Here is a 17,014-nt window from a genome sequence, read left to right as displayed (position 1 = left end):
AGACACTTATCTAAATGCAGCCTTAAATTTGTAGAAGTCCTAATTAATTGATTTTAATCTAGTTTTTCATATATTGTGATTTTTTTTTTCTTTTTCTATTTAGTGTCAGGTCTTTTACTTGAATTGATTTTTTCTAAACACCAAAGATGACTTTGAATTTATATTGAAAATATCTGTTGGCTTAAAGATATATGCAAAGCACAAAATAATTTTGGTTTTAATCCTTTTTTAATCTGTGAAATACACATTTCTATCCTTAAGAATATTTATTTTCTTTAGAAAAATTTCTTTAAAATGTCCTTTTTACTCAATTTGTGTAAATGTCATATAGTTTGCTTAGGTAGTCCTTCATTTTATAGGCAAACAGGGTTAGAAAGTCAGTGCATAAAGTAGATTTTCAATTAGCATTTTATAGTCAGTAATGAGAACATAACATAAATGTGTATCTGAATAATAATTACTAAAATATCAGATATTATGATTAAATAATAAAGATGTCTTATTTTACTTAATTACTTGGTAAGGAAGGGTTACAATTTTGATATTTCTAGACCAAACTCTGTTAATTCCTTTTGGTATTCTGTTGTATGAATACATAATTAGATTTGGGGGTAAAGCCCAGAATAATTGGTCTGTTACCCAATTTTTAACGTTTGACCGTTGGAATTTAAAACATATTTTCTTAACATGCCACTCGTACTTAACTTGATTCTTAAATTATTAAAGTGCAACATGCTGAGATTACTAAATTGACATTTTTTATTTGCAATACTTGGAACATTTTCCCCAGCACCAATTAAATACCTATTTTAAGCTAGATTTTTTTGGAGGGAGGACATGGGGTAGCAGTACAGTTGGATTTATTTTATAAACATTACATATAATGACAAAGGAAATATAGAGTGTATTTTCTTTGTGAAGTCAGGCACTTACCAGTTTTTCTCTGCTCCTTAATTTTATAGAGCCAGAATGAAGAATGGGGAGGTTTGTCTGAGGATATCTTATGATAAAGAGCAGTCTAAGGCTTTAGTCCCTTTGACCCCCACCTTATTTATTGGTAACTACTAAATTTACCATTTTCGTGGCATGGATAAAATGGGGTGTTATGCCAAAACTGTTGCACGTGAGATGATTTCAAGTCCTTGCTTGATCTGTGAAGATCAAATAGTTAAATACTGGGTGTTGGGCTTTAACCCTCAGCGGTAGATGCATGATGGTGTTGATCAGCGCTTTGAGATGTGTCAACCTTTTTTTTTATACTAACAGCATCATTTTCAAATTCGTGGGGGTTTTCCTTTTGAGCTTTGTTTGCTGTTGGTATTGTTTCTCACTAAAGTAATCTGAGAAATGAAAAATAAGTGAGGTACCAAAAGCAAGCATCACACATGAATTTGCTTCTACTTCAAGGTGGTCCACTTTATGAATAGATTTATTGGATTTACAGTTGTTAATTTGCCTCATCTAGAAAGTGGTGCTCTATGGAGAATTAGTGCTGCTAAAATTGATTTGTTTTAGTGCTGGGCCTGCATGATACATCTTAGTACTATACAACATCTTTGTGGAAGTAGTAATTAATAAATCTCTTGGACTGCATAAAAATGGAAAGGTAAGAATCTTAAGAGAAAAAGTGATTTCTTTAAAAATGAATCTTTTGTAACTTAAAAGTTTTTTAAGTAAGTAAGTACTTATTGAAGTATTTAATAACATGCCTTTTAATAAGTTTGCGTTTTTTTTTTTAATTAAAATCTTGCTAATTAAGAATATTTGGGCTTTGGGCAAGGTAGTCAAACTCAAGAATAAAGATTATCTTACATTGTTTTAAAACAGATGCTTTAAAATATATACAGTAATATAACAGCAAAAAGCATTTTGATAAAAATCCTCTTAGGATTGGCTTTAATAAGACAAGCTCCTGTAATTCCTTTGTAATTACCACTGTTTGTATTAAAACCTTTAAGCCTAAACCTTCTTCTTTTCAATTGGGTAAAAGTTAACAAAGCTATATAATCTTTTACGCCAGCATATTTTAACTTTTTTTTTTTTTTTTTTTTTTTTTTTTTGCGGTACGCGGGCCTCTCACTGCTGTGGCCTCTCCCGTTGCGGAGCACAGGCTCCGGACTCGCAGGCTCAGCGGCCATGGCTCACGGGCCCAGCCGCTCCGCGGCATGTGGGATCTTCCCGGAGCGGGGCACGAGCCCGTGTCCCCTGCATCAGCAGGCGGACTCTCAACCACTGCGCCACCAGGGAAGCCCTATTTTATCTTTTTATGAGTAAACTTGATTGGGGTCTGCTAGAACAAATTCTGGATAAGTGAGGTTTAGTTACATTAATGCTTGAAATAGAAAATACAGAAGGGTAGATACAGAGAAAACAGAAGGCGGAACAAATCTTGCCTTTCACTTTGCATTTAATAAGAAACAATTTGGCCAATGCCCTTGGTCACTGGTTTTTAGGTTGTAATCATTTTGCTGTATGTTTGTTTTTTGAGCTCTTTTTCTTTGTTTGCTTTTCAGAATTTTGAGGATTTCCCCCTTGCTGTTTCATTTTAATTCATTTTGAGTCCACTGTTGCTACTCTGGTCTGTTTGTAATAATGAAAAGTTGGAATAACTTAAAATATTCAGTAACTGTAAATGTGATTTTCAAAAGTATTTGACAAGAAGCCACAGTAATAAATGCAATTTTATATCACAATAGTTACATAAACCAAAAAAATTTTCGGTTAAATAATATATACTTACTTATATTTCTTATTTTATAGTCTCATGTTTTCTATTCTATTCTTTTTTCAATGCTGGTCCTGATCCACTAAGTTGATTGCATGAGCCCTAGGATTGGGACCTGCACAGGGACCTGCAAAGAGCATATTCCTAGCTGGTGGTGGTGGTTTTATGTGTTTGTTTATTTATTTATTTATTTATTGAAGTAAGTTGACGTGATTTTTTTCTTTAAAAAGTACTTTCTGAAAAATTGCAGGGTTTGAGTTCTTTTTTCCCCTATTGAGACATTCTTTTTTCTTTTATTGTTTCCTCTGCTGTCTTTTTTTAATAAAAATTCCCATTATAGGAAAATTAACAAATACAGGCAAGCACACGAGAACATAATTTTACCCACCAGCCAGAGACAATTTATTCTGGTTCTCAACTAGGGTTGGGGGTGGGGAAGTTGTGCCTCCTCAGGGGACATTGGGCAATGTCTGAACACATTTTTGATTGTCACTGCTAGCCGTGAGGTGCTACTGGCATCTAGTAGGTAAAGATCAAGGACGCACTGTTAAAGAACCAGCAGTGCCCATAACGGCCCTCTCAGAATAAGAAATTATCCGGCCTCAAGTGTCAACAGTGCCAAGGTCCAGAAACCCTGGTTTAATTTAACATCATGTAATTTATAAAAATTTCATTTATAGATTCCATTTACATTTATGGACTGCTACATCTTTTCAGTATAATGTATAGTCCAGATTATAAATGACTGGCTGAAAATGAATCAAAAGTAGAAGGGGAAAAAAAAACCCTAAAAATTGTGAAAGAAGGAGAAATGTGCTCAAGTAAATGGCTATAAAAATCACCTCTGTGATCCACCAAAATTACTTTTACTTGATAACCAGAGATAGCCCGTAGCAAAACTTATGGGATGTCACTATATAATTTAATTTCCTCAACAACAACCAAATCTGTTAACATCTATTAAGGTAATTGAGTTTTTGCCAGAAAACAGAATTGAGCATACCCTGCAGGCAGTTAGAACACTTGAATTTTCTGCTGATTTCCCTATCCACCTTAGGGATTTGATAATTCCTTAAGAGAGGAATAGTTTAAATGACCAGAATTTACATATATAGACTTATGTTGTACCTGTAGACATTTTTGTTGTTTTTCTTTTATACCCTATTAGCGTTAAAGAATTTACTTAGTAAAGATATTTAGAGTTTGAATATTTGAAATTCAGTGATTCCAAGAAATCTTTTCTATTTTGAAAATCCTGATTAAGTTTAGGGCATTTCAAGTTATGATCCTAATGGAAGAACAGGGCAAATACAATACAACTACCCTAAAATGTGCTTAAAACTATTTCTTTATAGTTTAAAGTTATATTAGCTAGGTTAATTATTCTGCTTCTTTATTAAAAAAGTACAATTAACTGCCAGAGAAAGTAATTTCTCTTTACTATTTTATCACTAACGGGTTTTAGAGCAGGGTTTTAGGAAATGTAGTTAAGTTTTCCTCATTATTAAGACAAATGTAATAGAAGTAGACCAACAGCACAACAGAATAAGACAGCAGGAGATATGAATAAGTAATCCACAGATGAAAGAAAAAACACATGGTCCTTTGACTAAGGGAATGTAAATTAAAATATCCGTTAGCTTTTTTTTTTTTTGGTTTCTTGGATTGGCAAAGAATAATTGTTTGCTTCTTATGAACACATACATTTGTATTCCATTTTGAAGGATTAGTTTAGTGATATCTATTAACAGTTAAATGTGTACACCTTTGCCCCATTAGTTACACTGGAAGGAATTTTATCCAACAGAAATATACAAATGCAGCAAGACACATGCTCAGTATAATATTGAGCCATTGGAACCTAACCAAATGTCCATCAATGGGAAATAGGTTAAGAAAATTACAGTACAACCATACATGAAACTGTTAACCTGGCTTTGAAAGAAATGAGATCAATTTCTATGTAATGATATGGAAAGATACGCATCAAGTAAGAAAAGATCTAGGAGCAGGACATTAACAGTATTACCTCTGAAGATATTTGAGGTCCCTCCCTCCTGTTTTCTAGAAGTGTAAAACATGTATTTTAAGTATAATTTTTTTTAATTTATAAATTTTTAAAAAAGACAAATTGCTGCTCTGTGAATGGAAGACTACATTGTGTTGTTCCTTTAGTTGAAACTAGAGTAGAATTTGCTAAAAAGGAAGTTTCAGCAGGTAAGGTGAAGCACTTATGTTCTTTTGGCCATTTTAACACTAACCATCTGGAGCAACCATATTGCTCTTGCCACATTGCTAACTTAATGTAAAAAAAATCGCTGGATTTTCCTAGTGCCTCACAAGTGCTTTTGTAATAAGACACCGTGAGCCCTTTCATCTAAAAGGTACCTTATAAAGTGCTCTCATTTCTTCTCTTTTTATTCATTGCTAAAAAGAGATCTTAGTGCATTTGGATACTCTGCAGCCCTTTGGTCTTTAGCTCAAGGATTAGAGTTCCAGAGTTGAGAATAAGGACTTTGCCACAGTATTCAGTGAGGGGCAATAAAAAGGACCATTGTATTCTAGAACATGAAGGACAAAGGATACAGTTCAAGGAATAAGTAAAGCCCCTTCAAGAAAAACTGAAGTAGAGCAGTAACTTCAAATTACACTTTCTTATATATATTTTTAATTAAATGTACATTATTTCTCTTTGACTACATAGTGTACCAGAAAGAAAAATCAGGACACTAGGTTTTCAGTTTTGGATCCAATACCACTAGTTTATTTAAGCACTTCTCATTTCAACAAGACTTAAGCCTTCAGATAATTACTTGCTTACCAGTTTTCATTATAGTTTATCAGATCATTTTACTTTTGAGTCATTGGCCTAGTATAGTGAATATCTGGGAATTTTTAAGGTAATGAGGTTTCTTAGGAACGTAGGTGGTTTTGAGAACAGGTGTAACTTAATTCCTTTCTGCTGTGTTTGTTGTCCTACACTTCCCACTACATCTGGTCCTTTTTGTAGGGGATTAAGAAAAAGATTATTCTTAGTATGGAGGAAAGTTGAACATGCATGTATACTGAGAAGAGGAGCTAATGGAGAGAGCGATGAAAAACAGGAATGGAATAATGGGAAAAGTATATGCGGAGGGTGAATAGGAATGGAATCAAAAGCATTGGTCTTGAGTAAGGTGAGTCTTCTCCCTCCTCTGTTTGGAGGAGATGAACGGGTTAAAGCTGTAAATTTTTTTCCTCATGAGTTGGATGAGTTGAGAAACTACATCTAGAGGAGAGCTGCAGGGACTGAGGAGAAAGAAGAGGTAGATAACTTGAGGAAAATGTTGAGGGTTTGGAATAGATTTGCCCAGGCTTAAAGGCCCATTTCAGACTGAAAATAGTAAATATCTAATCTTTATTTAAAAAAATAGGTCTCCAAAGAATCTGTACTAAGGGCAACTTGTGGTTTATGTTTGTGTAATACAACTTGGTTAAATTTTTTTCCTCACTATTTTCATCCTGGTCTTTATTCCCACACAATCTAAATCACTGACATTTCAGTGTATTAAACTCAGTTTGCTAGGTAGTAGAAGGCAGTAGGTCTAATTCTGCACAGGACTATAAGGTCTGTGTATTGTAACAGACTTCATTCTCACCCTCCCCAATTCTTAATTAATATAATTATTACATGACTCATAAAATGTACTGGTGGTAAGAAGGCCCAGAATACTGGAGTTATATTTAATCCACTATAATGTTTTCCTCGTATATAAGAGAAAAAATAACTTGGTTAATTATGGGCATATCTGTCATTTAGCTAAAAATCAGCCTTAAATGCTAAATGGTCATTAAGGCATTTATTTATAGCACAACTTTCTCAGCCCCGAGCAGTTTAAACTGGGCAAGTACTTAAAACGTGTTATAGCAACTTAAAAGTGGTTAAAAGAATACATTTTTTTTTAATTTAAAAAAATTTTTTTTATTTTTTATTTTTGGCTGTGTTGGGTCTTCTTTGCTGCGCGCGGGCTTTCTCTAGATGCGACGAGTGGAGGCTCTCTTTGTTGCGGTGCGCGGGCTTCTCATTACAGTGGCTTCTCTCGTTGCGGAGCACGGGCTCTAGGTGCGTGGGCTTCAGTAGTTGTGGCTCGCGGGCTCAGTAGTTGTGGCTCACGGGCTCTAGAGCTCAGGCTCAGTAGTTGTGGCGCACGGGCTTAGTTGCTCTGTAGCATGTGGGATCTTCCCGGACCAGGGCTTGAACCTGTGTCCCCTGCATTGGCAGGCGGATTCTTAACCACTACGCTACCAGGGAAGCCCAATACACTTATTTTTGTGGGTTTTAGAGTTTGTTTTCTCCTTGAAGAATGTTTTTCCGGGGAGGAGGTTTTTGCCCTTTGAAGAGTATTCTTCTCAATTGACTGGATGATAATTTCTTAAGTACAGTAATATGGATCACTGTTATAAAGAATAGTTTGGCTTTATCAACTCCTTTCTTTCCTAAAGGGTAGTAAAGGTCTGTCAGAAATGCCTGGGGGGCTTCCCTGGTGGCGCAGTGGTTGAGAGTTCGCTTGATGAAGCAGGGGACACCGGTTCGTGCCCCGGTCCGGGAAGATCCCACATGCTGCGGAGCGGCTGGGCCCGTGAGCCATGGCCGCTGAGCCTGCACCTTTGGAGCCTGTGCTCCGCTATGGGAGAGGCCACAACAGTGAGAGGCCCGCATACGGGTGGGGGGGGGGAGAAATTCCTGGGGCAGTCAGGGTTGAGAATTGCTTCTATAGAATTGTCCTCTTTCATAGTTAAGTCTCCTCTGGGGAGGAACCGCTGTGTACTCAGCCCTATTTGAGAAAGTACCTTTTTCTTTTCTTTTAATTGTTGGTTTTTACATGGTGTGATATAAAATTAAGAGAGAGGGCTTCCCTGGTGGCGCAGTGGTTGAGAGTCTGCCTGCCGGCGCAGTGGTTGAGAGTCTGCCTGCCGATGCAGGGGACACAGGTTCGTGTCCCAGTCCCACATGCCGCGGAGCGCCTGGGCCCGTGAGCCATGGCCGCTGAGCCTGCGCGTCCGGAGCCTGTGCTCCGCAACGGGAGAGGCCACAGCAGTGAGAGGCCCGCGTACCGCAAAAAAATAAATAAATAAAATTAAGAGAGAAAACAAAAAGATGAAAAGCTGTAATATAAAGGCTCAAAGTACTGGTATTATTTAGGTGAAAGGTTATTTGATAGACAAATTTTTCTTGTTCTCTGTCCAGAAAACGGAACATGTATCACAGCAAGAGTTTCATTGGGTGTAAGAAAGCATAGTAGAATATGTGCTGGAGTACTTACATGTATCAAAATGTAGTAGGATATATAAATTCCGTTTGTAATTATAATTTTGTCAAGTTCGTTGTTTATAGTTTAGCATTACCTGAAAAGTTTAATTACATTAAAACCCAAGGGATAGTCCCAATTATTTCATTTAACTGATATTTTCATAGGGAATTTTGCTCTGATAATGATCTATCATTGGGGCTTATAATTTATATTTTTTACACAGAGAATATTGAAATAGGTTCAGAGTTCATTGACCAAAATACTATAATTAATACCATTGATACCGAAATCGAATTCCCTCATGAAAATGAAGCATTTAGGGGTTCAATTTATTATTAATATTATTTTAGCTTGCTGCTTCATTCCACAATATTCTGAGTGGGAGAAAAAAAGCAATTATATCTTTAAACTGTTTAGGAATTATCTGAGGATTAAAATTTAACTGGCTTTTTTCCTCAAACACTTTTGTATTTAATGGTTATTATTTAAGTATAAGGTATCTGTTACATATTTTACTGAAACAGTTTACATCAGTTTGTAGCCTAATATTTCAAAGTGCCAAGTTGAATAAATATTAAATTGAGGATATCTTAAAAGCACTCAAATAAGCAGTTTTAAACTTTTTTGAGTCACAAGCCTTTTGGAGGGGTGTAATCGCTTTGAGAGTCTGATGGGCCATGGGCCCTCTTCTCAGGAAAATCTGTACCTAATTTTGTCTCTAGTTTCAGGGAGGTTTTGGAGTCCCTAGACATTCATCTCTTCTGTGCACTCTAGGGTCAGTTTAAAACCTCACCTCAGGTTACCTTGTTGATGTGAGAAACATCCTTTTAGGTACATTTATAGAGAGAAGGCATAGACATTTAACACGTCTATTTGGAGAGTCCTTTAAAATCTTTCTCGAGGATTATTTTAAAAGTAATATCCTTAGTCGCAAGGGTATAGTCTTTGGAATTTTTTTTTTAAGCTAAGCAAACCATTGAAAACCTCTACTGCTACCATATGGGTGACTACTTTTTTCTTGGGAAAGATTTTCCTTTAGGATCTGTAAAAGTTCATGGTCATTCTAGGATGTAATGATTTTCCATTAAGGGATTAAATTCCTTTGCTTCGTGTGGTAAAATCCTGATGAACTTGAACACTGGTGGGAGGGAGTATTCTAACTGGATTTTGAGTTAACTCAGTATTTACCAGATGACTTATACTGAAACATCTTTTCAGAGTATTTTAGTAAATACAGTGCTTTCGGATTTTGTAGGACATATAGGTCATCATATAGATTATCATTATATACAGTAAAATTATAAAAGATGAATCTGAACTCCTGGGCTTTGTTTAGAAGTTAAATATTCAGCCATGAACCAAAATTCTAAAAACAAACAAATTCTAAGTTTCAATTAAAATTTCTTTACTGTGCACTAAACAGTCTAGAAATCTGATTGTGTCTATGTCAGTTTGTATACTGTGTGTAAGAATATATGCATTTCTTTTGTAGCCACGTCATGAATATTTTAATGTCCCTGTGTACTAAATGACTACTCATCATCGTGTATGCAGAATTTCACAGAGGAAATAGAGAGCTGATATGCTCATGAAAGAAAATACCCTCAGCTTGGTGACTGATTATCTTGTATAATAATAATAGAACATTTCAGAACCATTACCTTTATAATTGTAATAATTTTCCTGTTTTCATCCTCTTTTCTGTTTTATTTTCATTCGATATGTGATCTTGATATAGCTTTTCCTGCTTGCAGCTGGTTTAATTTCTTCTTGAAAAAATATGACCTATGACCATTTTGAGTAATGCTTCATCTTAAACACATACGTGTCATCATTTATGAACCATCTGTGATTAATCGTGTAAGAGGAATACCTAGCAATTGTTAAAATGTTTACCAAAGAAAATATAGCTGAAATGCTAGGGCAGAATAAGCAATGCCATAATATAGTGTGGTTTCATCTTCAAATGTTGGCGGGGGGCTGGGGGAGCTATATTTAGGGTGATTATATTATAGTCTATATGAGCAAACGTTTTCTAATGTATCACATAAAAGTGTATTTGGAAATAATACAAGAAAGTAAAATCTACTATTATATAATATTTAAGGTAAAACATTCAGTTTCTAAGAAATTTATAACGCCACATTTATTGAATCACATTTGTGCTATACAATATCAAACAGTCCCTTTAAGAACTATTAGAAAGCTATGTCAGAAAAGTCTCTTCTGCAATATCTGTTGTTCAATAGTAAGTAATCCTTTCAAAGTATTGATACCTGCTTTATTTTATATAGTTAAGATTCTAATATTGCTTAAATACTAATATTTTACTAGTTATGGTTTTATAATTGTCTGCATTTACTTAATGATTTGTTAAATATGGTTTTATATTTCTGAATATGAAAACCTTTAATACTGATAATTTTTGTGTATACTTTTAATAAAACATGCAACATATATTATTATAAAGGGGAAATTACCAAATAATTCATTGTTTATGCCTAGAGAGTTTAAAGCCCGAGTTAAGTAACCTATCATTAAACAATACATTCAAAAGATGCTCAAACTGATTTACCATTGAAAGAAGACCTGTGAAAATGTGTATAAGGCAGGTATGCAGATCAGTTGTTTCCATTCTTACCATTCTCACTGTACCACATGACATTTGAAGCACCTGGGTAGGCGGTCAAATGAGAAATTTAGCATTATATACATTGATAGCATTGGGAAACATTGGTCTTTCGTTTCCATTTTTTTCCTCTATCCCTCCCCCAGCCCTGCAACATGTCATTCATGTGGTTTTAATGCTGCATAAATATGCGTTGTCTCATGCCTGTTTGCTTTGGATGCTGTGTGCCCAGCTGTAACAAGATGTTGCTTCTTTTGTTATTTGTATACAGCTGCTTGCTTTAAACTAGTAGATTCTGAAATACCTTTCCTTGCATGTCTAAAATAAAAGTATTGCATGTACTTTGTCTCATGTGAATGACTTTTTTCTTCTCCATCCTTTTGATAAATAATATATTTCATATTTTAATTTTTCCAGGTAATTTTTTTAAATTGTCTTTTAAAAATAACAAAATTTACTAGTTTAACCATTTTTAAGTGTACAGTTCAGTAGTGTTCAGTATGTTCACATTGTTGTGCAACAGATCTCCAGAAGTCTTTTATCTTGCAAAACTGAAACTCTGTACCCATTATACACAACTATTCCCCACTTCCCCTCCCCTCAGCCCTTGGTAACCAACCACCTTTCTACTTTCTGTTTCTATGGATATTACTAATTCAGATAATAGTTTTTCTAGGTAATTTTGAGCTACAATTTCAGTGTGAACATGTGAAAATTAATTTTATATTATAAATACAACTGATTAAAAAACTCTAACGTACTCTTTGTGTAAGTCTCAAAGGAAGAAAATGTGTAAATGATTCTTTGAAGTTAGGCCTTTCAGAAAGGACAGATACTTTAAATAATGCATATTTGAGAAGTAACGTGGTTCTCTTCAAGAAATGCTATATAAGATTGCAAGCAGTGAACACATAGGGGAAGTCTGACCAGTTCCAGGGAATAGGATAGGGGGACATTTTTACACGGTAAGCTAAGAATGTTAACTATAGAATTCAATGTAGGCACCCTTTAATAAATACATTAAAGGTTATATGATGTTTTAAAAATTATTTAACATTAAATGGAAATGATTCTTTTTAAATTGTCCCCTTTATTTAATACGTATGTGATTCAGATGTCAGTCTTGCAGTGTATTTAATGTTTAAGGCTAAACATTATTATAAATGAAAGAGATTGGCTTACATCATTCTTGGGAGTGTTGCATCACTTCCATTAAACTTTCTTTTAAAGCTATATCATGAAAACTCTGAGACATACAAATAGAATAGTATAAGGAACTGTCATGTACGCATCACACAGCTCCAACAACCATCAACTCAATGCTAGTTTCATAAATCACCACCCCACCCTGCCTTTTTTTTTTCCACCCCACCTTTTTTGCCTATTTTACAGCAAGCCCTAGACATCCTACCATTTCATCTTTACTACTTAAGTATGTATCCCTAAGAGATGAGTACCACACCCCCCAAAATTAATAGTAATTCCTAATGTCTTATTCCTGGTTGGGTTTTTTTTCCTAATTGTCTGAAAAATGCATTTTTATAATCAGTTTGTAAGCGCCAGATTCCAAACAAGGCTCACATTTTATCTGGTCTCTTTAAGTCTCTCTTAATCTTTAACAACTCCTCTGCTTTTACCCTCCTTTGCCTATTTTTGTTAAACCGAGTCCCCTATGCTGTAGAATTTCCTCCATTCTGTATCTGGCAGATTATAACGGTGATGTTTAACTTGTTTTCTTATCCTCCATGTATATTTAGGTCTGTAGCCTGGTTAGGTTGAGGTTCAATTTGGAGGCGGGGATGGGGGCAAGAATACTTCATAAAAAATAGCCTTTTTTCACCATAGCTGACTTTTACCCATTTTTCATTAATACACAAACATACTAGAAGGTCATCATATGAACTTTATATAGAGAGCTGGTTTATAGTAAGGCTAAATACCTTCATTTAGATTTCAGTTGAGTAATGTATCAGCTAACATTTTTTGAGCACTTCCTGTGAATCAGGCACTAAGCCTTATTTCCCTTAATCTCTACATATGAAGGTAAGTACTATGATCCTTGTTTTCATAGTATAAGGAATAAGGAAACAGACCAAAGAGTTTAAATAATTAACTTAAGATTATTTCATGTAGTGCTTTACATACAATTAAATCTAATGTATGGATTTATGGTTTAATTAATTTTTCTTTTCCTTGTTTTGTGCTGTACCACAATTAGGATGCAAAAGTAAGTTATTTGGGTACAAAAATTGTTTTCCTCTGTTAAAATCTAGTATGCCTTTTAATTACAAACTTGTTGTTAGTAATATCTGAAATTTGACCTACTTGATCCTTTTTTATTTTGTGCCGTGCAAAATTAGACACTTGGGAAAAACGTTTAATTTTTTACTAGTATGCCTACTTTGTTTAGTCTTCTTTTGACATTTAAAAATGAGTATTGGTTGTTCCATAGAACAAAAGGCACTTTTGTCCCAGATCCCAGAGCATTCTTTCTGTATGTTGCTTCCACTGAAACCATTGGTTGCTCTGGGGAGGTCTGGGAAGGTGAGTTTCTGCAGCCTTGCTGCTGGGGACATTTAAGTCCAAAACTGAGTAAAAACTCAGAGAAGAATAAATACATATGACTTGAAAAAAGAGCAGGGAAAACAAAATATGTGAAGAATGGGGAGAACCCGGGGGGGGGGGTTCCCTGGTCTTTATTTAGGGGAGGTTTTGAATTTGAACACTAAGGTAACTTACCTTTCCTGTAGAAATGTCGGGTAGCTGTGGGTTTGCACTGCGTTTGCAGTGGGCTTGACTGCTTTTTGTGTTACAGCAATGGAGCCCAGCACAATTGGTAGGTAGTCAGTAGGTATTTAATGCATGCTGAAAATATCCTCCTGTGGTCTCTGATGTTTGGGGCAAAAGTCGCTAAATAAGCACTGGCTCTCCACAGAAGTGCCCATACTGCTGAACTGCTTGCGTTCAGCGTTCTCTGAAACTTGCACGCCTTTCCGTGTCAATTTCACATTCTCAAGCCTCCCCGGATCTGCTTACCAGAGTCTCACATTTTCCCTCCACAGGAAGCTGAAACCCCACGTAGCGTTCTTGAAGAAATTGGACTGACATAACTCTCCTCCCCTGTTGATGACTTCTTGTGGCATTTCACACACTGTAGATGGTCACTGCCTTCATGTTCGTGTTAGCTAATGGTGTAAGATGACGTCTTGTCAGTATTACTGTTCTGCTAAGCTGCTTCATTCAGGCCTACACAATCTTTTTTTAAAGGGAACTTTGGTTAATCAAGTGATAACAAGGGACTTAAATATGAATTAGAATGAATGCAGGAAAAGAAAGGTACTTTTTCTGGCTATTTTAAAGTTTATAGGTCTGTTTCTCTTGAATAGATGATTATCATTACCTTGATTATGTGTATCTATGAATATGACACAGTCAGGCAATATACATTTATTAATTACTGTCTTTGGCAAAAAAGTTAAATTATGTGAAACCTGGTTTTATGAAACCAAAGACTAGTTCATTTTAGTATATATGCGAATAAAGGGAATTGACATGTCACATATCAAATGAATAAAAATTTCACTCTATGTTGAAACTTTAGGAAAAAAACAAATGTATACCAAAGACCCTTATTAGAAACTAAACACCTTAAAACAAAGGGAATACACAAAAGGCTAATGGAATGATGCTGTTTTACACTAAAAATTATTTCTTAGGCATTCCAGACCTGGGAGGAGGAACAGAGATCAGCTGTTTCATAATAGTAAGCACGTTATTTTTAAGGCCAAGGAACATTGGACTCCTGAGATAAGTTTCTTGTTGTCATAATCATTTAGTCACTTAGTTGTATTCTTTTTGATGCCCCCAAAATAAAATGGAAATGTTGACTTACCAGGGATTCTTAATAACAGTATGTTACGGAAAATGTTTTACTCCCTTCACAAAGTGTTGCATAAGTCATTGTTTAAAGCAGGAATATTCCTTCCAGGGTGCTTGTTACAGCCAAATTTATTTTACTCCCCTATTGCTTCCCTCCACTTAGAAGTGCAGCAAACTTTAGGGCAGCTTCCTTCCCTTCTATGGCACTGCCTAGTTATTGGAAGTCATAAATATAAAAACAGATACCACCTCTCATATGAAAGTGTGAGTTGAATGAGGTAAAATGGCACTAGTGGGCTCTATATTTTTTAAGGATATACAGTTGTTTCAATGTCACTTTTATACATACTTCTATGTATGTAAACATGTCTTCACAGTTTACACTTTCATTTGTATCTGCTGGGCTGGATTAAGCTTTGTTGTGATTGTGACCAGTATTCAGGCCACGTGAGCACGTCTTATCACATCGCCAATTAGTTGTAATAAATGTTCAATGTACACCACTGTCGTGTGTTTTTATCTGTCTCTTTCCAAAAGTTTGTCAAATTATGAAGAGCTGCTGAAGGAAGAATTTAAAGAAAAAATTTTTTGAGTAAAATGTTGAAAATTCACCCACATTTGAATGTGGTGGTGGTTGAAAGCACACACAAGATAAATGGCGGAAGACTTACGGAGTCTTCATGTACTTCAAGCTCATTAAAAAATAATGTGGAGTCCATGCTACTGAGAGCTTATCTACACATTTATTTTCAATCAATAAATACTGCTTTTAAAACCTTGATGCAGTTGACTTTCTCTTTCTGAATGAGCAACTCAGATCACTCCAGGTAATCAGAGGTATTCCAGATCAACTGGAGTCCCCCCACACACACACTAACTGGAGGTGCTAGCACACTTGCTGAAATGGACGGGTATGTGCCAAGTACTGCCTAGTATGAGTAGCAAATCAACATTTTGGTTATGATAGTTAAGGGACTGCCTATTAACTACAGATAGGAAATGTTACATACAAAATTGTGGATTTTTTTTTAAGTATACTCGTTGATTTTTAGAAAAAATAGGAAAACAATGAAATGAGGATATTTAAGATCAAGGAAACAACTACCATCAAACGAATTTGCTAGTCTGCTAAAAATAGATATGTGTGCAATTAAAAGAAAAGGATACGTGTAGATTTAAAGAGCCTCCAACATGCAGCTATCTCTTCACTGAAAACAGGCATATGGCCTTCTGCTGGCAATGTAGAGTTGGAATTTTTGAATCATAAATAGTAATCAAATTGTAGGTTTAAAAAAGGCATTAATAAGTCTAAGTTCAAGATGGACATTTATCAGGATAATGACCCAGTCAGTGGTTTAAAAACTACTTCCTTCCATCCCTCTCATACTACCCATTAACACTTGAGGGAAAAGTCACCAACATCTCTACCTTGAGGACAAGCTGGTGTTCATCTCGTTTTTTCTCCATGAGCTATTAAGATGAGTATTCAGCTTTGAATGCCCACATTTAATTGTGTATGTCTTGGCTGTATTTAGAAAAAGACTGAAAATTTTTGAATTTAGTGAGAATTATTCAGCATTTGTAAATCCATTAGATACTTACAGAAAATTTTCAATCATTTTTAGGGTAGAGGCATTTAAATTCTGGAACAAATCAAATTTTTTCTTTTTTTTGGCCGCACCACATGGCCTGTGGGATCTTAATTCCCCGACCAGGGATTGAACCCTGGCCCACGGCAGTGAAAGCACTGAGTCCTAACCACTGGACCACCAGAGAATTCCCACATATCAATTTATTTTTTCCACATATCAATTTTTAAAGTAAAATGTATTCTGCACTACATAATTCCTTTCCTGTAGACTACAGATTAAAGAACTTTCATTTTCCACAGATACCACTCAGAAATCCCAATCTTGAAATTTCTTTTCCTATTTCTGTTAAACTCAGTATTTTGTGCATCCTTAAGTCCTTATTTCCAAATCTCAAGTTGCCAAATGCCACATACTCGGAAACTCGAGATCTCCAATACGTCAATGGAGAGGAGGTTACCAAGAAAATAAAAAACTTATAAGGAAGTATGAGAGCATCTTTTCTTTTTTATGATCTGAAACCTAAGAATGATATTTTGTCTTAAGCTTTTTATTTATTTTTTTGGCCATGCAGGGTATCTTAGTTCTCCAACCAGGGATCGAACCTAGGCCCCTGGCAGTGAGAGCGTGGAGTCCTAAGCACTGGACCACCAAGGAAGTCCCTAATTTTTTTTTCAAGCAAGTTTCTCTGACCACTCTTTTTTACCAGAATTGCTTTAACACGAGGCATATTCAGTAGCAACGAACTCTGTAACACTGTAAAAAAGATGAACATCCTAATGGAAAACTATGCGGTAGGAGGGAGGGGAAAAAATTGACTCCACACTTTAGTACTTTAAGAAAGTGAATTTTAAAGTAAAAAAGCTATTTGGCTATTAACATGTAAAAAATCTAACAATTA

General features: G+C 35.3%; 1 protein-coding gene across 1 annotated transcript in view; it reads left to right on the top strand.

The window, feature by feature from the left end:
• Positions 1 to 15,025, top strand: part of AP1S2 (adaptor related protein complex 1 subunit sigma 2) — a 28,703-nt gene extending 13,678 nt beyond the window's left edge. The window contains exons 5-6 of the mRNA XM_065900710.1: positions 12,864 to 12,872; positions 13,708 to 15,025. Coding sequence (XP_065756782.1) covers positions 12,864 to 12,872; positions 13,708 to 13,755 — 57 coding nt within the window. The 3' untranslated portion in view covers positions 13,756 to 15,025. The remainder of the gene's footprint in view (positions 1 to 12,863; positions 12,873 to 13,707) is intronic.
• The last annotated feature ends 1,989 nt before the right edge of the window (positions 15,026 to 17,014 follow it).

The sequence above is a fragment of the Phocoena phocoena genome, chromosome X (genome assembly GCF_963924675.1).
Source record: "Phocoena phocoena chromosome X, mPhoPho1.1, whole genome shotgun sequence".
In the NCBI taxonomy this organism is placed as follows: Eukaryota; Metazoa; Chordata; class Mammalia; order Artiodactyla; family Phocoenidae; genus Phocoena; species Phocoena phocoena.
This window is presented reverse-complemented; position numbering and strand designations above follow the sequence as displayed.